Source organism: Gouania willdenowi, chromosome 12, assembly GCF_900634775.1.
Source record: "Gouania willdenowi chromosome 12, fGouWil2.1, whole genome shotgun sequence".
NCBI classification, from domain to species: Eukaryota; Metazoa; Chordata; class Actinopteri; order Blenniiformes; family Gobiesocidae; genus Gouania; species Gouania willdenowi.
In genome coordinates, this window is record NC_041055.1 from 13,095,433 (window position 1) to 13,119,608 (window position 24,176).

Below are 24,176 nucleotides of genomic sequence, written 5' to 3' on the forward strand. Positions count from 1 at the left end.
CATTATTAAAAACGTTTTTGTACTACTAAAAGTTATTTAAGTTAATATTTCATGGTTGTCTAAAATTATTGCTGTGACCCCAAACTTCCTTTAAATCACGGGTCATGGAGTTCGCTTTCTCCTCCACTGTGACTGAGGCATGACTGGAGCTCTCTGAATAGATTATTTGAAACCGTCAGCCACGGGTGAGTCTTTTGTTGACAAGTTTTCGATTGTTTAAACCATATAACTGTCCGTTTAATTGCTCACTAATGTGCTGTTTCACTACAGTTCGTATTGAACTCACCTCCACTTGGAAAACTCTGCGGATTGCCTGTCGGGCCGAAAATTCAATACTGTGGAGTGGTGGGTGGTGACAAAAGGTCAGAGGCATTTTTAGGAGGTGGGGGCATTCCTAGGAGGACTCAGGCGAATCTACATTGAACATGGATGCCGTCAGAGTTTTTGAAGATTACCCAAACATACATGAACGAGCTGAGGCAACACTCCAGGCATGTTTATAATGAGGGAATGACATAGTAACATGATATACATCTTGAAAAAGTCGATTTTACATAATACCCCCTTTAAGAAGTGCAGTCCACATGTTTACATGTTTCATAAAACGTGAAGTTAGTTAGATATGTTGAAGAGGTAAATCCACAGATTTGTTTGCTTTATTATTGTAATCTGTGCTTTAAAATTTAAATTCGATATTTATTTAAAGTGTAAATTAATCTGAAATTATTTATTATGAAACAGATTGATTTATTGCTTGTGTTCACTGAAAAATACATGACAGGAGCCCCTTGAAAAAAAAATTTCATATTAAATCGCAATCGCAATATTGAGGAAAATAATCGCAATTAGATTATTTTCCAAAATCGTTCAGCCCTAAATTAAACCAGGGAAATCGCACACGCCATTTTACTTTGCACCCGCAAATACAGTATACCCCTTTATAATACTACAGAGTATGTACACCTCTTTGTACATCCACACTTCAAACACATACTCATTTGGCCATAATTGACAACTCTACTTAAGTTCCCACTATATGAATACATACTTCCGACAGGCACTGTACTAGCTTTAGTTAAATGGAACATTTGTCTTGGATCAAAGGTCCTGTATATACAGCCAGAAACTGTATTGTAGAATATACAGCTAGAAACTGTGTTTCTAATCTGTCGAAGTACAAAGAAAGTTAGAAGGTAAAAAAAAAACCTTGGACACATCCAAAGTTACCATCACCGCTGTACTGTTAGCCAGGCATTGATCGATAGAGCAACTGCAGGGTATGTCTTTTAATCATTCTTTATCTAACCTAAGTTTGTCCCTCTCTTTTACAAGCGAGACCAGGCCAAGTGGGCAGCAGTACAATTACAGAGGACAAAAATAATAATTGTAAAAACAAAAAACAACAGTAAAAATTGCTCACATAAAACACTTGCACACAGTTGTAGGAGACTGCAACGATTTCACAAAAGCTTTACAAATTCATTGTAACAAATGTTTCAAGTTAAACTTTAGATTGTAAAGTGTTTTCAGTGACCCATAGTACACATGGGGCAAATTCACTCAGATCTAAAACAAAGGGTAGTTCCTAAATCCTTTGGTGGCACTTTCTTCACCTGCTGTGGGGAAGTCACTAACATTGTGCCAGTAATAGGTGAGCGTAACATTTTGCTCGTTCAATGTGGAGAGCTGAGTGCACAGAAGTACAAAATTACATTTGAAGGAGGAGGATTGGAGGCAGGTGGACTACTTTGTCTGCTGCACAAACATTCAATAATGTAGAAAACTAAAAAAACAAAAATACTGTTTGATAAACTTTAAAATCTAATGTAATTTTCCCCCCTAATTTAATGTGTCTGCACCGTCAGGACTGTAACTTTGCTCTCATCAGTCCATGGAAAACATCATCCGGCAGGTCTGAGCTTCTGTCACGCACGCTTACCCTGTAGATGTGAACATTGTTTCATCGCTGCGTAAATTGCGGAGCTGATCAGCTGATTCTGGCCTGACATCAACGCGACACGAGAGTTTGACGGTTAAAACATGGAGAGAAAGACACATGAGCTCACTGGAGCAACATCCAGCGACTCTGCACCACAGTGGACACACACACGTAAAGGACTCCACATGCGCTGCCTTAGGCATCCGCTGTTTCGCTCCCTCACGCACATTTTTACTCTGCATTTTCTCATTCAATAGCTGTTAATATTGCCTATCGTTTTCTTTGAATTATTTTATTATGTTAGAAAGGTTAACTACAGCCTTTTTTCATCTTTGCTGTGTATGTGTCAACATTCAATGCAAGGATGATCTCTGTGTATGAGTTTGCATCTGAATGTGGGTCGTACTATTTTCAGCACATAAACACCGCAAACAGTTCCAGATTTGATAAATTGCATTGCGCCCACTGCATTAATTTATTTGCATTTTTCCCTCCCATTTTTTTGATCCCCTTGTGAAATCCACCTACTTTACATATTCATCAGAGGGAAACACGCTAAATGGATTGAAGGCGCATTGTGACACACAGAACACGCACAGTCCTGATTCCCTGGGGTTTGTACCCCTTATTAGTGCATGGAGAAACGTTTGCGCTCGTTTTAATATCCCGAAACCTTTAGTTAATCTGCCCCATAGTCTGGCACATCTAAACAATGAGCAGAAACATTCATGTACCGGTACGACACATCTACATAGTCCATAAATGGCTAACATGTTCCAGCTATTTTTTTTCACGTAAAAAGAAAAGGCCTTGTTTCTGTAATATGTGGCATGTGGTATGAAACAGAGTGCATGGAGTAACCCACACTTTTTTGGCCACTAACCAACATTATACAATGTCCAAGCAACACCCTACAAATTCAACATAAAACACATTGAGTTATAAATAATAATGCAAATGAATGAAAACAGTCAAGTTTTGATCAAGAGTTTGTATTACTCTCCATACAACAACATTACTAAATCAAGACTATAAGGGCACTAAGGTTGACTGTGGTTTCAGTGGTAGAGTGGGTCAAGTCATTGTTGTTGCATCTTTATTACATTATTTTTTTATTTAAGTAATCTGTAAAGCAACTGAGTTACTTTTTATTTAAGTGAATAGTAGTGTTAACTATTTTTCAATTACTACCTACTGCCACATTAAATGACTGAGCTGGACTGGATCTAGAAAGTATGTAGATTTCTATTATTTGTGCCGGGAGACTGAACTCACCCTTTAGTTTCTATAAGTAAAATCTATAAAGGGACAGTGCTCCAAAGTTACCTGAAATCTGCATTGACACCTGCTCAGGTTTGAATCCATGAGACCCCTCCATGATGCCCCCTAGTGTCTGTGCTGTTGTGCCCTCTCCCTTACAGTCCAGCTGCAGGGTGGGGTCCTGGTCCCCAATGGAGATAGACTTGGCAGTGCTTGGAGGCCTAAGAGTGAGAATCAGTTTGTTACAAAGATCCTCTTCAAAGATAGGTTTCCCTTCCAGAAAATTCAATGGAGCTTACGTTTTAAAGCAGGGGTCACCAGAGAGAAGAGTCATCCCAATATTGACCTGCAACATCAGATGTGTTACTAGATTCTTGTGAGCAATTCTTTAAGTACATGTGCATAAGTTTTCCTGCCTTGAGAATAGAGTTGTCCTGTCGTGTGTTTCTGGTGTCATAGCCTTCTAAGATGCAGCAGCGAACTGTGAAGCCTGAACCAGCAAACTCGGAGATGTTGAGATCAGCAAAACCCAGCTAAAGATGGACACAAGAACAGATGGATGAACACACACAAAAGTGCCAAAGAATAATTAAATGTAGCCTGTAGAAGGAACCTGCAGGGTTGTTTATTAGACATAATCAGATATTTTATGTGAGGAGGTGAAAAGTCAAAGAGTGTGTGAATGTGTCCAGAAGAAACTCCTCCCTCTGCTTCAGCTTACTGCTCAGTCAGCAATACCCTACTGTCATCCGTATGTTCACAGTGCACAGTCAAAAAACAGCTAAGGTAACTTTCTTCCACCAAATACAACAAGCTATACAATTTGTGCATATAAATAGTGAGGAAATTAAACAAAACATAGGAATGTCAAGTATACAAGATGACATAGGAAAGTACAGTTATAAACAAAAATGATAAAACAAAATTAAAATTAAACCTATAAACACACGTGAACAAAAGCATCAGTAAGGAGTCTGCAGTTACTCCCCACCCAGACTTGACCACCACTGATTTGTTGAATAATATGATGGTCAAGGGAAAGAAAGAGCTCTTGTTCTTTGCATAGAACAGGAGATGCATTAAAACTCCATAGACAATCTGCTCCAACTTTCCATCAGAAATTGCTGTGTGGTGTATCTTTCCAACCGCTCAGCAGGTCTGAGTTAAGGAAGTATGGTAACACTCCGACTATGCCGGAGTGTAGTTGGATACACCATGAGTTATAAACAAAGCAGTCAACCTTCATTAATTTATTTAACCATGCAGCATGGCTGACAGGTAAAGCAAGGAGAAAATGACCTTGCTTGGAGGAAAAATATGAATTTTGTTTTTTTTACCCCATGCAGGCAGTAGCAGTGTGCAGATCGAGCTTGGAGGGGGAGAAATGGTTGGAGTTTGGCAATAATTATTAGGTGGAAGTAAGAAAAGCTCTAGGAGAGTTGTGTGATGTGAGAGACGAAGGTGAGATGGGGGTCAAATACGACAACTAGGTTGGTGATCAGAGGGGAAAGTGGGATATTTTGACCAGAGAAGGAGATACCAGTAAAGCGGGATGACTGGCCCTGATGAGGAGTACCAACTAGATGACCTCTGTTTCTGAGCTGCAGAATTGTAGAACATTTTGATTCATCCATGCCATTATGTCCTGCAGGCAGGTTGTGAGCGCAGGTGGAGATAGGGAAGGGGTAGAAACAGAGACAGAGGGGTCTGTTTTCAGATAAAGTTGTGCATTTTCAGCATAGTAGTGGAAAGAATTTAAATGTCTGCTGATGACATTGCCAAGGGGGAGTATGTCGAGTGTGAAGAGGGTTGGGCTGAGGACCGATACTTGGAGGATCAAGCTTTGCCAGGGCCACATATTCTGACCTGTTCTCAAGGTAGGATCTGAGCCATTCCGAGGAGCAGTGTGATGTGTGCGTTGGAACAGGATGTTGTGGTCAACAGTGTCGAATGCAGCGGTCAGGTTGAGGAGGGATGGGGAACGGTTATCAGCTGCGAGAAGTAGGCAGTCTCTGTACTGTGTGCTGATCAAAAGCCAGACTGGATTTTTTTTATAAAGTTGGTTCTGTTCTAGATGTTCTTGAAGTTGACTGCTTTTTCCAGAGCTTTGGACAGGAGTTTGGATATGGTCCTGTAATCTGTGAGAATATCTGGGACTAAGATTGTTTATTGAGATGGGGCCGATGATCGCCACCTTAAGGGCTGCTGGGACATAGGAGGTTTGAAGGTACTGGTTAATATTACGAGTGATCAGGGGGCTGATAGCAGAGAGATTTTATTTTAACAGGGCAGAGGGAAAAGGATCCTGGGTGCATGTGCAGGATTTCATTTTGCATATGATACCCTCAACCTCTTTTTGGTAAATTTTGGAAAAAGTGCAAAGAGGTTGGGAGATAGCACAATGTGGGCTGTCTGTGGTGATCGGTAGAGAGAGAGAGCCAGAAAGAGAGTGAATGGTTAAAACTTATATCCTGAAGAATTAAATGAAATCATTACACTTCTTTTCTGTTTGTGAGTGAGGGGGTTTGTAGTTTGAGGAGATGGCTTATGATGGTAAAAAGCTGTTTGGCGTTTTCCGGGTTACTGTTGATTTTGTTGAAATAAAATTGGGACCTGGCGTTTTTGAAACACTTTGAGTATAGACGTCTAGAGCAACGTCTAGCAGTTTTTATCTTCCGGAGCTCGCTTGTGAAACGGGGCAAGAGTGCTGGAATTTGACTGCCTTAGATGTTAAGGGCGCATGGGTAGCCAGAATGTTGTTCAGTGAGCGGTTGTAAAAGTCAATTGACTCACTGACAGATGAAAAGTGTCCAAATGTGGTGAGATGCTTTAGGTCTCTAGTCAGTAAAGTATTGTCTGTATTGTTCTTTTGTTTTCCGTTCTCAATATAAGATCATTGTAAGCCAGCAGTGCCAGCTTGTCATGAGCTACTGAATGAGTTGACCACCCACCACACCAACGTACAGTCTTGCATACTGATTATAAGCTCTGCTCTGTACAAATGAATGATTCTGTCCGGCAGCTAATCATCTGATTCTAAATCTGAGCACATCTGCAAAAGACTCATTTTCTTCGGTGGCTCATCTTCACAAGTCATACTGTAGTTTGCTTGATGAGAGGTTATGTTTTTCTGGAATGTTGTTTTAGACCTAGCTACATATGCAGAGTCATCATCAGAGGTTCCTATCACACGATGCAGGTGACAGAGGGCAGGCAGTATGACTGAGCAGGAAACGTAGGATTACCCATCCAGAATCTTAGTTACATGCCTGTACTAAAGACACAAACAGGAAAGATGTGGGAAAACAAACTCATCATTACAACAACATGAACACAAATAGCTTTTCTTTAACCAATTTATTTTATTTCAACCTAAATTGTATATGAATTGCTTACTTGCAGGACTCCAGAAGAGACTCCAGTTTCTGCAGTTTGTGCCCTTCTTGTGGCGTAAGCTTGAAAAGTTTGTTGCTTTGTTGGTCCAGGGTTGCTTTCATTATTGCTTGGATGCTTTAGATGTTTTAACATTTCCAGTGTTGAAATGTGTTAAATGGCTCCTTCCGCTGCCCCAAGGTTGCTTACTGTGCTTCCGGCTTTAAGGCGTTAGCTAGACTGTTAAGTATCCAACAATTTACCACTTGGATAATGCTCTATGAATCAACCATCACCAAGACTCACAGTGATATATCCCTGCAAGCTGTGAGCCACACAAGGCATATGTTCAAATGGGAAAAGTTTAGCTGCAGCTGTCATGTTTCGCACTGAGTCAGTCCCTAGAGTTGTGATTTTAGCTTCAATTCTCCACTCACGAGCCACTGTAAGATGTGCTGGGCACATGCCTCTGCAAAGTGACGCTCCTCTGTCTTCATTATATTCAATGCAAACAACTTTAATTTCCAAGCAGCAGTAATTAGATGTGCAGTAACACCAAGGTAGTTAGAACTCCAGTGGTCTCCTGTTTGGCTAAAGCTAAATCCTCGTGCTTTTTTCCCTTTTCAGTTTCATAGAGCCCATGAATTTTGGATATTATTGTGCTTCTTGATGAAGCCTTGTACAATGCATCTTGAGAGTCAACTTGCAAAACCTTTGTAAAGCCTGTGTCTTCGACAATAATGGGTTTGCAGTTTTTTGCAATCCACTTAGCAATTATGTCTGTCAATTTGTGCAAGGTATTTTACTAAGGCCGAACGTTAAGTGAAGGTGGTTTGTCGTAAGATGGGCGACAATTTATTCAAAGTGCTAGCGGAATCCCACGAATGACAAATGTTTCGCATTTAAAACTCGAAGAGTTCCAGTGAAAGGCAAGCTCCTTACTGTGTGCATACCAATTTATACAGGTCAACCGTTAAGTTTTGAATTTCCCATCAAGAGGGCCATCGTACTGATTATGGTCTTCCAAATTGTGCTGCTTATCACTAGCTGGTCACAATCGGTTCAACAGCCCATTTGCTAATGCTTAACGGTAACTCTACTTGGACAAACTGACAGAAATGCTTTGCCGGAGAGTCTTTTCACTCTGCAGATGCATTAATGGCATAAACATGATAATGGATTAGTCTGCAATAACATCAATATTGAAAGCCGTAGTACTAACATTATTTTCTCCACATTATTTGTGCTTCTGTCCCTGCACAAATCCGCTACCAATCATCATTCATGAGGTAAGAGCCATCTCCGGTCTAGTGCTGTGTCATTTGAGCTCAGACACCGCACTTGACCCATTGGTGCGCAGACCACACAGCTTCTAAAGCTGTTTCTGCTGACACTACCCAGTGTCACAGCAGTTGATAGTTTAAACTGCAGAATACCATTTGAGCAGCGGTGAGGCTGGGGGAGGAAGGGAACAGTATACAATGCGGAGGAGTGCAGCGGAGCCAATGACGCATCAAGTGCTATTTGAAAGTAGGAAGTACTGCCACACAGGTTATTTGATTTTCCATTATAGTCAGGAGGCCTTTTGAGGGGGGGGTGAGGGGGTGTGGTGTACCCCCTGTTTGCCAAATGAAAAAAGGCCTTCCCTTTTATCAACCTGCCATCCCCTCTCTATCTGGGCAGAGCAGAGATGCTAAGTTGAGTATGTTCTACCTGACTTACTGATCCTTAAAATAAACTAGTAGTGTGCTTGTGACGTGCCGCCCTGCGCTCTTCTCACAGTGGTGTGGTCAACTTCATTTCTTTCTGCTGCCACGCTGCCCAAACCCCACCGCCTCAGTCTGTGCTGCATATCTGTTGCAGTGAGGACTCAGTATATACAACTAATTCACATAAAATTAATACAAAGAGAAGCACAAAGCCATACAAACAGTTCATTGTGTCCTTGGAGAGGCGCAGAAGAAAATCCACTCGGTCCTGCCTTGTAGATCTCCCGCATTTGTGGAGATTATTGTGATTCAACCAAGGTCAGTATTTACATGTAAAATACGATCCAATCCCACCTAGCAAGTGAAGAAAGCTGGAGAAACACCAGCAGACCCCTGCTACCCTGAAGGAGTAAGTGGGTCAGTAAATGGATAGAATTACAATCAGCCTTGAACAATGAGTATTTTATTTAGAAAATAAACCGGATATTTTATTTTGTGTCTGCGCACTACTTCTTGTACCGTACAGGCTTATCTCTGTTGAATTGATGCAGCACAGCTCCGACGTCTAGCAAAAATAGAAGGTCTGAATATCTGCTGCTAATGGCTCTGGCATGCTGCAGCAGTTACGCAGCTATGCTGGAGCAGATTCGCATGAGGTGGAAATTGGCACATTTAATGGAAACCTAGCAGCTGTGTTGTATTTCCACAGCAGTTTTGGAGCAGTCACGGATCTGGTGGAAATTGGAGGTGAAACAGACAGAGACAGGCCGGCAGAAAAACAGGGCTGATGTGTGTGATTAAGTAAGTTTATTAAACTCTGAGTATTTAATAAGTCATTTATCCCTACACTTGTTTACCAAGCACACACAGAATACTCTAACTAGCTAAACTTTAACTCCATTGTGTGCAGTCTGTCAGTACTGGTTATTAATCAGTAAGTTAAAATAGAATTTGGACTGTATATAGCACAGGTTAGCAATCAATCTCTGAATTGTCACTGCTGACTGATAAACAGCCTGTTCTCTACCTCAATGTTTCTCAACCAGGGGTCCGCGGACCCCTAGTTGTCTGTGATGGAATTGCTTTTGGAAAAAATTACATTTATATAAATATTATTATTTTATGTCAGAGGAAGGAGTAGAGAGTTTTATTAAGTAAGTTATTGTTTTAAACAGACTTGAACAGATGCAGTTGTAGCCATTTACATTCCGCTGTATTTGAGATTAGGCCTGCCACCTATAAGTGTTTTTAAAAGCCAAAATTATTGGCAACGAAGCACAACAGTCTCCTTGTATTACAGTCTGCGCATCAGTATTATGGTATACCAGGAACTCTTACAATGAGAAACGTTCCACACTGTTTGGAGTGCAAAAAAAAAAAAAAAATTAATTAATTATAATTAACACGTTAAACTCCCAGCCCTAGTATTTACATTTTCTCTTCCCAACCTTTAGCGCCCCACAGCTGATTTGCCAAAAAAAAAAACTGAAAATGAGGGAAATAAAACAGGACAATCAGGAGACATTTTTAAAGTAATTATTTCATATCCCTGCCATACTCATTCTCTTCTTAGTCACACAGCTGACAGGGAAAAATGTAGCACAGTTCTTATAAACTTCTGACATTGCAAATGTTAAAAGTGTTTATGAAAAGGCAGAGCTCTTTAAACTTCATGAGGAGTTTACAGGCTGAGCTGGCTGGGCTCCAGGTTTCACTCTAAGATGAATGAACTGTGATGGACTCACCTTTGTAAAGGCCTTTCCTCCTTTGAGCTCCTGCATAAACAGAAAATAGTAATGTTGTTCACATACATACAGATAAAGTCTTCACGATGTCAGATGTTCTTAATACATTTGTAATAAGTCACATCAGAGTCATTTAAAAATGAGATACATATAATTGATAACTTAATGGTTAATTGTAAAAGTTTTAAAATAAACATCACAGCAGGCCCCTTTTCTATTCTAAAAACTACACACTTAGATCAACATAGTAAGGCAGGCAAAATAAAATTTTAAATTGCTTTGAAATTTTAAATGTAATAGCTTATTTTTTACTACATCTACTTTATTTTTATGGCAGGACTGAGACCAGCAGCAAGACACAAGCTAGGTATACTCCATCATCAATGTTTATGCCAGACAGAGATTTAAAGCTAAGTAAAGGTTTAACACACCATTCAAAAACCGTAGAAGCCATACACATCTTCAAAATAACAGTGCTAATAACTGTGCTTATTATCTTTGCTATTCTTTGTGGGCCTCAATCAATCAAGCTTCCATGCTTAGCACACAGCATTATGTTTTCTTCTATAAAGGCAAATATTTCCCTGATTTTTTTTTTTTTTTGCACTCTTGTCTTTGTTTCATGTTTATTCTATTTAAAAATCTTGTTTGCACTGACTGAAGGGCTTTTGCAGGTTTGTTGTACTTGTTGCAATGACAAATAAAGTTTTAATTATACTCTATTCTTTAAAAGCACAGGTCAACATGTCATTGTTGAGGATGGTAAACACAGTGAGCAAAAAACAGTCAAAGCTTTTCCCCCTTGAAATCAGATGTCCACTAGCTTCTTTCAGCGAAGAATCATCCATCCCAAAGAAGAGCTGGGATTTATTTAGTAAGATGTTGGCAACAACCTACCAGCAAAATTAATGTAAGGAGGACAAATGGTAAATGGACTTGATTAATATAGCACTTTATCCCCGCAAGTAGTCTCAAAGCGCTTTACAGTATCAGCTCATTCACCCATTCACACCCACATTCACACACCAATGGGATTGAGCTGCATGCAAGACGCTGGTCGACCTCTAGGAGCAACATAGGGTTCAGTGTCTTGCCCAAGGACACTTCGACACATAGACAGGTGTAGACTGGAATCAAACACCCAACCTCTCAATCAAAAGACGAATATACTTTTGTCCATTTACTGCATTTTGTTAAAAGATGAAAACAATTATTTGACAAGTCACCCATCTCAAATGTTTACTATGTTTTGTTTGTTTTTGCATTCAATGGTATCATTATTTATATATACTGTTGATATATATATCTTCAGTGTTCTATGAATGCAAAAGTTCTTACTTTTAAATTGTAATAAAATAACTCTATGGACAGTTGAATAATTTTTCTTACATACCAAAAGTGACCACTTGGTGTAATGTAGAGAAAGTATGCCAGCAGAGACCTACCAAAGCCATTAAAAACATATTGAAGGAAAGAGTGAAGAGAATGCTATGATCTGGAGTCTAACCTTGCGTACAGAGACTCTGCAGATGCAAGGATCCAACACTCCTGTGACTGCATTAGCGCTCATTTTACACACGAAGGAGAACTTCTTTTTCCATCGCACGCAGTTCTGCTGCACCTCCTCCCTACACAGAAACACAAGGAACAGAAACACACAAAACGTAATTTGAATTAAGCATATGGTGACAGATGTGCCAGGAATCCTGTCAAAGAGGTTCAGTCAGAAATATATATGTGAGGAACAGTGACTATCCTCTGATGTGCGAAAGGGCTCTGAATGAATCATATGTTTTTAACTTAAACAGTTGTTCGTAGCCCTACAGTTATGGACTAGATGATATGAGAAACCATGCTCTTCAGAGAGAGGTTTACATTTTCACAGAGTGAAAGCACATCTGATGTTAATCTTACCTACACTGATCAGCCACAGTAGTGGTATAAAAACACAAGACAACATTTCTTATGACTGCTGATTAATAACAATTGAAAAGTTATTTACATAAATCTTAAATAACATAGTTTGAGTGTTGCACCACTATGCAGCACCTGTCAATACAGTGGAGCAAAAAAATATTTAGTCAGCCACCAATTGTGCAAGTACTCCCACTTAAAAAGATGAGAAATGCCGGTAATTTTTATCATAGGTATACCTCAACTATAAGAGACAAAATGAGAAAAAAAATCCAGAAAATCACGTTGTATGATTTTTAATTAATTAATTGGTAAATCCCTCGGTAAAATACGTGTTTGGTCACCTACAAACAAGGAAGATTTCTGGCTCTCACAGACCTGTAACTTCTTCTTTAAGAGGCTCCTCTGTCCTCCCCTCGTTACCTGTATAAATGGCACCTGTTTGAACTCGTTATCAGTATAAAAGACACCTGTCCACAACCTCAAACAGTCACACTCCAAACTCCGCTATGGTCAAGACCAAAGAGCTACCAAAGAGCTGCCAAAGAACACCAGAAACAAAATTGTAGACCTACACCAGGCTGGGAAGACTGAATCTGCAATGGGTAAGCAGCTTGGAATCGAAGAAATCAATTGTGGGAGCAAATATTAGAAAATGGAAGACATTTAAGACCACTGATAATCTCCCTCGATATGGGGCTCCACGCAAGGTCTCACCCCGTGGGGTCAAAATGATCATAAGAACGATGCGCAAAAATCTCAGAACCACACGAGGGGACCTAGTGAATGACCTGCAGAGAGCTGGGACCAAAGTAACAAAGGCTACCATCAGTAACACACTACGCCACCAGGGACTCAAATTCTACAGTGCCAGACGTGTCCTGTTGCTTAAGTCAGTACATGTCCAGGCCCATCTGAAGTTTGCTAGAGCGCATTTGGATGATCCAGAAGAGGATTGGGCGAATGTCATATGGTCAGATGAAACCAAAATAGAACTTTTAGGTAAAAACTCAACTTGTCGTGTTTGGAGAAGAAAGAACACCATACTTACTGTAAAGCATGGGGGTGGTAGCATCATGCTTTGGGGCTTTTTCTATGCAAAGGCACCAGGACGACTGATCCGTGTAAAGGAAAGAATGAGTGGGGCCATGTGTCGTGAGATTTTGAGTGAAAACCTTTCATCAGCAAGTGCATTGAAGATGTAACGTGGTTGGGTCTTTCAGCATGACAATGATCCCAAACACACCGCCCGGGCAACAAAGGAGCGGCTTCTTAAGAAATATTTCAAGGTCCTGGAGTGGCCTAGCCAGTCTCCAAATCTCAACCCCATAGAAAATCTTGGGAGGGAGTTGTTGCCCAGCGACAGCCTCAAAACATCACTGCTCTAGAGGAGATCTGCATGGAGGAATGGGCCAAAATACCGGCAACAGTGTGAAAACATTGTGAAGACTTACATTGCCAACAAAGGGTACATTACAAAGTATTGAGTATTGATAACTTTTGTTATTGAGCAAATACTTATTTTTCACCATGATTTGCAAATAAATTCATTAAAAATCCTACAATGTAATTTTCTAGATTTTTTCTCATTTTGACTCTCACAGTTGAGGTATACCTATGATGAAAATTACAGGCCTCTCATCTTTTTAAATGGAAGAACTTGCACAATTGGTGGCTGACTAAATACTTTTTTGCCCCACTGTATATAAGCTGCAGGTTATTTCAACAAAATGAGTACATAAAAATAATGCTAGACAGAAATCACAATGCAAGCAATTGTATCAAACATTAAGGCTTAAGCCAATGGGACCACCATTGTGTGTGATTTGTGGAGAGATTCCACCGCTCCTTCCTGCCTGCAGCTATCAGTCTATAATCACAATATTGGCAGCCAATCCACTGACAGTCAGCTATTTTAGTGTATACAGTATGTATATATTCTGTGTTTATATTCTGTTTTAATATATATTTTATTGTGCAATGTCCTTTCTTACCAAGTCCTCCCTCTTTCTCTCTTTACTGTGTACAGGCCCATGTGTAAACAACTTCCTTTTTTCCCACTGTTTTATTATTTTGTTTTATTTTATTTACCTGCTGCTGAAACTGTGCAAATTTCCCCTTTGTGGGAAGAATTAAGGTTACCATATCTTATACCTTAAGAACAAATCACTGCCAATTATAAAGACAATTTTCAGTTTAATTTAAATATACTTAGAACACCCTCTGATTCTGCCGACATGCCATCTCGCACAAGTTAAATTTGGTTTATGCACAAAAAGGACTTTTGACTTTATCTAATACAAAGCTGCTGTCAATCTATACTATTATTAGAGGAGTAGGACAATATACTGAGTACATGGTACAATACAAAAGACGATAAGCTACTCATGATAAAACACTCATACCCTCTATGAAACATTTTTGTTTCAATATTGCAATGCCGATGACTCTGCGGACTGTCTGCTCTCCTCCGAGCTTACATACTCGGGCGCACTGCCACAGTCCTTGTACTCCTGGGATGTGTTTTAAAGATGTAAGTACTTTCGTAGCTCGTCTGCCAGTCTCTCCTGTAAGCTCCTCCCCATCTCTCCTGCTCTTATGCTGTTTTATTTAATTTTTATTTATTTTCTTTCTTTTTCACCAGGCAGGGGAAATTCAGGGTGGTGTTACATTTAATGCGGGTCGATACAATGCTGAGCAGTGTTTTGTGTGACACCAATTACGTGGAAAACATCCGAGTGACTCCACTACGTTCAAGTATGTTTGAGGTTCCTGAATTTGATAATTTTGTGTCCATATAACTTAGCCCGTCGATGGGAGTGCTGCGCTGGATCAGGTTGCGGCTTGAGAGACTGTGGGGTGAGAGCCTTTTCTGGAAGTCATATGGGTTGTTCTATGGTTATGTGTCATTTTGTGTGTGTAATTTTTCTTCCATTTTCAGCTTCCAATATCTCAGGAACTACACATAGGAAACAGTAATACAGCTCCACCTACTCCCTCCGAAAATACAAAAATATCTGTTATACAATCTATCTGGTGGATATGCCAGCCCCTCAAATTTGGAAAAAAAACTTTGTTAGGGTTTTGGGCTAAAACATGTTTCGACCTTCAGTAAACAACTTTGCATATGCCTCAGCTCCCTGTAATTCTATCAGCTTTGAGCTATGCACATTACTAATCACTAATGATTAGTCAGATATGCAATGGTGGGTGACAGTCATTTTACTATTTTCCTTGGCCCATAGCTGCATGTGGGAATGCAAGAAATAATCTGATTTGTTTTAATTTACAGTATAAAGGTTACTCTTTCTTGGGATATGAAACAATTATTCTTCATGTGACTTAATCTTTATTTTGGACCCCAACTTTGGGTTATTTCATGACCACATTTTTAAAATCCTTTCCACGAGGCCACTGTAACTTGCCTCTGTGTCTTATAATAATTTATTGTTTATTAGTTTTACATTAGTAACATTAAAAATATAAAAACCATTGCATCAGAAAAACAAAAAAAAAAATTTCTTTGGGATGTGTTTCCTTAAAAATAACAATACATATCCATGTCACTCTGGTCTTTTCATAAGTGACACTATGTGAAAATGAAACGGATGGTGTTACCTGCCTCTGGAGTTTTAGCCTGGGCATCAGTTCCCTGCACAGTGTGCAATGCAACGGAATGCACCCACTCTGCAGTGTGGTTGTTTTTCAAATGCTCAGACAAGTTTGTTGTGCTGCTATGTTTGAAACACAGCCTTCAAGCAAAGTTTGCAGCAGGGAGTGGTTTGCTCTTTGTCCATGTCAAAAAAGCCATACCATCTCCAGACTACTGACCTGGTCTTTTCTTTCTTTGATAAGAAATTATGTTTACTCGCTTTTTTCTCTGCTTGGTTAGCGCTAATTAAAAGCATTACATTATGGTGGGTGACTGAAAGAAGGACCTGAGTAGTCTATGCACAAACATGAAGAGCGCTTCTTCGAAATACATGTGCTATCTGAATTCTGACTGGTGTGAAGAATATGCGTACTGTTATGGAAATTTTCCGAGCGTGCACAATGTCTAATAAAGTAAAAAATGGACCGAAGTATCTTTTGGGTAATTTATTCCAGAGCTCTAGAAGATGGTACAGATGCAGTGGTCCCTCGGGAAACAAAAAGACAGAGTGGCCCCACACAGTAACAGCACACAACTCTTATAGTAAAAACCAAGGAAGGCTGATCAGGAAAACTGCTATTGGCTTACTACAAAAAATAAAAGGCAAAGGGATTGTTATGAGACTGTCTGACACTGCCTGTGAGAAAGAAACACGTTTATGAACTTGTCTGCGGAAACACAAGGTGAAACCACAAGCTACTACGTCTGGAAGGAAAAAAGTGATGAGACAGAGCTCTGACAAGCAGGGAAGGACACACACAAATGCACACTATAAGCATCAAACAACTCTGGATATAATGTGCCTATAATTTTGCTCTAACAGTACGCACACACTGGCAAAAACAGGGCTCTAGACTGCAATCAAAATTATGGCAAATGCAACTTTTTTCATTGTGTGTGAAAGAATTTCATCTGGTGCAAGTGGATAATGTTTTATTGCTCCCTCTAACACAGGCCCTGTATTTGACATTGTGGTTGCCCTCTTTCACAGGCTTAGTCAGACTCCTCCACCTGCACTCTCTCTTGTTCTGAAGAGAGATTCCTGTTGCATACATATGTGCACCACACGCTTGCCTCTCTTTCGCGAATGGAATGGAGGGTCTGCGTGAAGAGCAGAGTGAGGCGCTCCCATATATGTTTAATACCAGACTTTTTGTCTGTTTAAATTTGTTGGTGCACACGCTATGCACCTGTGAATAGGGACTTTAAACATCAGCAGGTTTTGCTAAGGCCACAGAACCCGCAAAAAGCTCTGCTCCGATACAGCGCGCAGTTAAGGGGAGTATAGGGCTGGGCGATATGGCCTTTTATAAATACCGCGATATTTTTAGGCCATGTCACGATACACGATATATATCTCGATATTTTGCATTACCCTTGAATTAACACTTTGATGCACAAAATCACACCAGTATGATGATTCTATATGTCTACATTAAAACATTCTTGATCATACTGCATTAATATATGCCAATTTTAAACTTTCATGCAAAAAAGGGGATATCACAACTAAGTCAAAGTTGACATAACTGTATTTATTAAACAGTGAGTGGCTCAAACATAAAATTGTCAACAGAAAGTGCACGTTCTGTGCAAAATTGTCACAGAGACATTTCAAAACAAGACATTAGTGCAGGATGCAACTCACATGGCATTTCAAAACACAAAATTAAAGTGCACTTTTTGTACATAATGCCACTACAATATTTTAAAAACAAATAGTGCCCTTTTGTGCATGTTGTCATTAAGATGACATTTCAAAACAACACTAAATTTAAGTGCACCTTTTGTGCATAATGCCACTAAGATATTTAAAAAAAAAAAAAAAAAAAAAAAAAGTCTGCGAGTTTAACGGTATGGTCATTTTCAACACCGCACAGACTACAAGCTGCGATATATCGAGTATATTCGATATATCGCCCAGCCCTAGGGGAGTAGGGATTTTTAAGTGCCACAGAGACGCTCATATTAATTCACTCAATGCCATTGACGTACATATACGTCATATCAAATCCGAACGTTCACTGCCATTGATGTCTATGCACGTCAATTGTGTTTTTCAACTGGGGTTGCTAAAAGAAAGTGTGACAGAGTTCTCCCATGAATATCAGGCTTGTACTATGATGTAGTGACCAACTGATGCCATATAGGAGGCAGCAACATACTTTTGGATGAGAGACAAGCCATTATGGACAGAAGTCAGAGGAAGATTAAAAGAGTTTACGAGACAGAAAATTGTGCTACGAGAGTTGATGGTGAAGCTCCCAGCACCTCACAGCAGTGCACACTCGACCAGAGCATGTGTGGAACTAACTGGACTATTGAGTGTCTCGATTGTGAGAGAAAATGATCAACAAACCAGGGCAAGCGGCGGCCCTCGGCATGTCCGGGAAGAGGAGGAAGTTGCATGTGTGTAGACTGACAGGGGGAGAGACTTGGAGGAAGGCCAAAATACAGCAAGCAAACCATATAATTCTGACCCAGATTGCAAAATAATAATATTTTTGCCATCAAAAGCCCAGTCTCAGTGTTGTTTTATAGAAGGAAACCAATGTTCAGGTGTCCCTAAAGCAAAGAAAAAAAAAAAAAGCTTCAAAGTCACTGACAGGTTTTTTCAGAAAAAAAGCTTTTATCTCTGCTTTTTGTCAGAAACTGCGATTTGTGTGAAACTTACCTATATTCAACTGCTGATCACAGGAGAACGAAACAAGCTAAAAACTAAATTAATGAGTTAATACTGTTTTTTTTTTTTTTTTTTCTTGCATGGACCGGGGTCCCGTGCACACACAGTTTTTTTTTTTTTTTTAATCTGCTCAATCATTTCTATGAATAAAATAGCAGCACAAATACAATAGAAGAGTAAAAAAATTTGAATATATATATTTGTTATAATGATATAATCACCCCCTTCATTTAAAAGATTTATTTATTAACTTTCAAATTGGGGGAAAATGTACAAGTTTTAATTCATTTAAGAAGTGGGAATTTGTTTATGTATCGGGTGGAAAAAAAAAAAGAGTCCTTAAGCAAGATCCTGCACCAATATTGGAGGAGTGAATGTATCACACGAGAGTCCAACCTGGAAAGACCCAGCATGTTCTTAGATCCAGTGGGAGCTCCAGGGTCCCAGGCAGCAACAACCCCCCTTAGTGGTGAGACTATACTCTTTTTAGGATAGAAAGAATGAGAAGTAAAAATAAACTTTGAGGGGGAAAAACCTACAAATCTTCTGCTTCCATATGGTATTGAGACTGCCAGCCAGGGCATGTTGCTGCTAATGAAGGTATTTTACATTCCCAAAGATGTCCTGTTTTTATCAGTCTGCTTTGACAACTTATACACATGCTTGGTTATTGTAAGAGACTGTCAGTATTCGCTACATAAGTCTTTTTTTGGTTGAATTACACAAGTCAGTAACTTCAGGCATTCCTCTCTCACTTTGACTTTTTCAGAGGAACCAGCCTCTTATCTGAAGGGTACCCCAGAACTCCACAAATTAAGCCTGGAGCGGGCAGTGCTGCACAGTGACCGGACAGGTTTGGTGACTTCTTGGGTTACAGCTCAATGTACAAACACTACATTGTAAGGCAGGTAGCAACAAGCTGCTCTCTCTGCTCCCATAAAATTGAGCAAAGACAGGTTTCTTGGAGATCGGACTGTGTAGCAAGTAAAAGTATTTTGAATGCAGTAGATATTTCCTGTAATCAATATATATAACATTCACTAAATGAAAACCATCCTGTTAACTGCAACATTTTCTAGTTTATCAGGAAAATCTTTCCACCTTCTGTTTAAAATGTTGCTTCACTGTTCAGGACTCTGTTGCTACATTTCCTCTGAGACTCCTTTAACCCCTCATCCTGGGTGTTGCTAAAAATGTTTGAATGAAGGTGTCCTGGTTTTCCTACTTTACTAAGCTGAGCAATGACATGGGGAAGACAGTCATTCTTATAAAGGTGTTGTTCTAAAGTAGAAAAGTGGTAACTTCCAAGGAATTTCTCCCACTTGGTCCTCTCATGAGTTTCAAGGTAAAGTGTAACAAGTGCAGAGTCCTAACTGAAATGTGTGTTCATGTTATGTCCATGACTCTAGTTCAGGGCCCCAGGGTGCTGTAAGGCAGTGGTTCCCAATCAGGGGTATGTATACCCTTAGGGGTACTTGAACACATCTCAAGGAAATCTTTGTCAAACTAATTTCTAACATTATAGGATACAAATTTCCACGCACATGCAAAATTTATCAGGGCTCATAAATTAACAAGTAGTTTTCCTTAACATTTCATAGGCTGTTCGAATCCCACTCTATCCCAATGGACTTAATTTATATAGTACTTTCTAACCACTGAGGTAGTCCCAAAGTACTTCACACTGACCATGGTTACATGATGTTTTTTAATTCGGAATTAGTTATTCCGAATTAAATTATTCGTAATTAATGTGTTCTGCTTCGTGTTTACATGGAAATAGTAATTCTGAATTGAGGTTTACATAGAAAACAAGTTTATTCTGCTTTATTCAATTCTGCATTAGGTCTGGGGGTTAGGAAGTACTCTAATTGGACAGGGGGTGAAAGTGGCGTATTCACGTCTATTGGGAAAAACACACATGAACAAACATTTTTTTTTCCGGCTAAAATATAGAACACTACATAACTGTTTTAACTTGTATTTTGATTGTAGTTTTGAAACAGCTGCTCAACAATAACAGAAGAGAAGAGAAGGGAGGCAAAAGACCATACTTTGGCCAATCAAAGCTAGCAGGTAGTGCAACATCTGCTCTACCTCCACTATACAGGATGTTGAGAACTAAAGGAGAACTTTATGATGATCAGCGTGTCATTAGTAACAATCTGTGGGTCTGGCCTGGTGAAAGGCTCCATGTGCCCCAATGAATTCATGTTGGGTGTGGGATACATATGTATGTGTATATACAGTACGTATATATGCATATGTGTGTATCCATAAAATGAAGAGTCCGTCCTTAAGACTGCTCTACTGTAAAGTGTCTTGAGATACCATTGGTTATGATTTGGCGCTATACAAATAAAATATTGATTGATTGATTGAAGCCTGTTCTGTTTGCCGATATCTGTGTGTGTGTGTGTGTGAATGTCCGCATGTTTATACTTCCGTCCATCCACTCTTTTGATTATATCCATGTTTTCTGAGGCTCTTATTAAATAAATAGTCTCAGCCTGAGTCCGGGTGGCCCCCTTAGATTATGTTGTCACGAGCGCACCCTCGTGTCAGGAGGAGCAGGTGCAGAATGATCGGAATTGACCTAAAGGGGAATTAAGTGTTTACAAGATGAAGGAATTAATTAATTCGGAATTAAAATCAGAATAAACCAGCCACCTAATTTGGATTTAAGTTCAATTTGGAATTGAGTGTTTACAGGTTAAGTTTAAAGAGGATTTAACTTTCATTCTGAATTAAAGGAGAATTAAAGCTTCCATGTAGACGTGGCCAATATCAGCTTCTTCACTCATTCACACTCACGTAACCATGGGACAAAGTAGCCTTGCAAGGCACTAGTCAACCATTGGGAATAACATATGGTTCAGTCTCCAGTGTCTTTCCAAACGACACGCAGATAAAGCACTGGGATCAATCCCCCAACCACTGCTGAACAAAATGGCGGTCTCAATATAGTTTATGCCCCAAGGTATAAAATTGTTCTAAATAGTCCATTTATTGTGTTTCATTTTATAAAAAGATGCACATTTTTTTTTATTGGTAATACATTAAACAATGTCTGTGTTGCCCTGTGATGGACTGGCGCCCTGTCCAGGGTGTACCCCCGCCCAGCGCCCTATGAGAGCCGGAGATTGGCACCGGCAGACCCCCGCGACCCTGTTAAACGGGAATAAGCGGGTATGAAAATGGATGGATGGAATACATTAAACAATTTTTTGTACATTTTCACTACAGGTACCGTTTAAAATCCCTTGTTCAATTCAAGAAGAAAAAAGTACATCCTTTTGTATATATTTTGTGTGAATGTTATGAAGGTCCCAACTGGATTGGAAGTGTTACTTGTTAAGGAATGTACAATTATAACCTCTGTACCTAAAACCTGCAGTGTGTAACATCATGAGACTTGTATAGAAACAACCACGCTCACCCTACCCTCCCTGTTTTGAAACCTATCGTACTTTACCAGTATTCTCAAGAACATGCACAACTGTGGAGCTCTTCTTTTTTCTCAATAGACACTAGAGACAAATCTAGGGACTTTATCTGGTCTTGTTAGAGAGTTTTCTGATGTTTCAGAGACAAGAAAGCATTATTTCCTCTTGGAAAAAAGTGAATTCCTCTTTAACCTCACCTCGTAAACACATAATTCGGTGTGTAAGGCGGTTCTGTGTGTGTGTTTGTGTATTTTTGTCGTGATACTACAACCTCCATTAAAGCCTGTAAAAAACTGTGATAACGGCTCGAGTCACGTCATTATAATACCTTTTGGGCTGTGGTGTGTGTGTGTGCGTGCCTCCCCTCTCTCCCCCCAATACGTTCAATAAAATAATATTTTACGTCGGGTTTGCTTCGGGCTCAGGCCTACAACTTAAGTTAATGGTTTGGGTCGGGCTTTATGGAAGCCTAAAAGAGTCATAATTAAATAAATAAAAACAACATTTTGAAATAAATACCATTTTGATAAATAACAGACAAATATGCAATATGGCCATTAAATTGTTAAATAAGGTAATATTATTATGAAATACGTTTATTATTCTTAAATATTTATTTTCACAATGGCCTTTTTATTTCATAATGTCATTTTTCAACAGAATTACTTCGGTCTGTCAATCAAAGCTAGTGGGTTGGACCTCGGCTTGATCCTTTAAGATCGATTAGTTTTCCTGGACATTTCATGGCCGTTCTTTGACCGACACAGTGGTAGCAATGGGAGGGAATATAGATAAAAGTATTATTAATAATAAAAAATAGAGCAAGAAACGTGCAGTGAGATGTGTCTGGCTTGAATGTATTCATTTTGAGTGAGGGAGCGGGTGCATACGCGTGGCCGATCCGAGCGTCTGTGCGTGTCAGAAGAGCAGATGTGTATGTGTGTTAAGACTTGGGTTCAGTCCAACACGGTGACCGTGACAGGTAGCAAGGTTTATGTTTACAGTGCAGGTAGTTAATAAAGTACAGCTCTCCAAAACTACAGATCGTTTATATAAACCGAATGATACTATGAAATTTAAGGGTATATTTCTCACTAGAAATGTCATCAAAACATTTCTACAATCTTGAAATAAGGCAATTTGCTATTAAAATATACGTGTCCGCCATGTTGGGTGGAACACGGACCCTCAGCGTAAAAAAAAAAAAAAAACACCAAAGGGGTACTCCGTGCATCAAACACTGATGCTAAGGGGTCCTGACCAATGGTCAATATGTGACGAGTTGAGAATGAGACTGTGTTACTCTAACGTGTGATGCACTCAGCGCTCAGGCTTCTCAGCATTAGTGATAAGTCTCCATGAACCAATACTGCAAGTGTTGCTGCTAATGTCTGTGTAAAGGATCAGCCAATCACTTCACTGGCTCCACCGTATGTTCTTTGATTGACAGACCGAAGTCATTCTGCTGAAAAACGACATTATGAAATAAAAAGGCCATTGTGCAAAAGGACATTATGAAATAAAAAGGCCATTGTGGAAAAGGACATTATGAAATAAAAAAGACCATTGTGGAAATAGATATTTAAGAATAATAAAACGTATTTCATAATAATATTACCTTATTTAACAATTTAATGGCCATATTATATATTTGTCTGTTATTTATCAAAATGGTATTTATTTCAAAATATTGTTTTTATTTATATAATTATGACTCTTTTGGGCTTCCATATGGGTCGGGTTGGATTTTTTGGGCCCGATCCAAACTGTACCGGAGACAGAGTAAATGCGTCCCCGTACTGCATTCACAGGCTGTAATATCACCAGTTTATCATTTTACCAGCTGTTAGAGATACTATCTTTACCAGGGAGCAAATATTTATTCCTGGTGACTGTTTTCCAGAATTTTACTGGGCTTTTTTTTTTTACCGCTCATTATTTCTTTGCGCACAAGAAATTATGTACGCCGCAATGGATGTGGAAAACCTGCTTTGAGATAGAGAATTACATTACGCAGGAGAGCAGAGCTGATCGTGAGAGAATGTCAGAAACAGATAAAGGCAAGGCAAATTTATTTGTATAGCGCATTTCATACACAGGGCAACTCAATGTGCAGAGAAGCTGCTTTTCATCATGAACTTCAATGCACTTTACGTTTTTATGAGAGAACATATTTAATTTGACTATCTTTCAGAAGCCCAGTCAGTAATAGGCCTGTACATTATTCTTGTGTACACGTGAGGTCAAGTAAAACATTTTATCAAGCCTTAGCTTAGTATGTCCGCAGTTCGGCAGTATTACACAAAAAAAGAGAGCAAAAGATCGCAATTTGAAATTTTGTAATTCCTGTAACACAAAATCAAGTCGTGGTGGAGCCGCAAACAAAACTCTACCTCATTTACTATAAGACACCGCTACACCGCTGAGTGCGGAGCATTTGAAGCTAGAAATCAAGT

At 39.4% G+C, this 24,176-nt stretch overlaps 1 protein-coding gene across 1 annotated transcript in view; it reads right to left on the reverse strand.

Annotated features, from left to right (window-relative positions):
• eeig1b (estrogen-induced osteoclastogenesis regulator 1b) overlaps nucleotides 1–24,176 on the reverse strand; it is a 46,378-nt gene that overhangs the window by 9,546 nt on the left and 12,656 nt on the right. The window contains exons 2-6 of the mRNA XM_028462604.1: nucleotides 11,533–11,653; nucleotides 10,026–10,055; nucleotides 3,616–3,732; nucleotides 3,499–3,545; nucleotides 3,266–3,420 (exon numbers count right to left, since the gene is read on the reverse strand). Of these exons, the coding sequence (XP_028318405.1) occupies nucleotides 3,266–3,420; nucleotides 3,499–3,545; nucleotides 3,616–3,732; nucleotides 10,026–10,055; nucleotides 11,533–11,653 (470 nt within the window). The remainder of the gene's footprint in view (nucleotides 1–3,265; nucleotides 3,421–3,498; nucleotides 3,546–3,615; nucleotides 3,733–10,025; nucleotides 10,056–11,532; nucleotides 11,654–24,176) is intronic.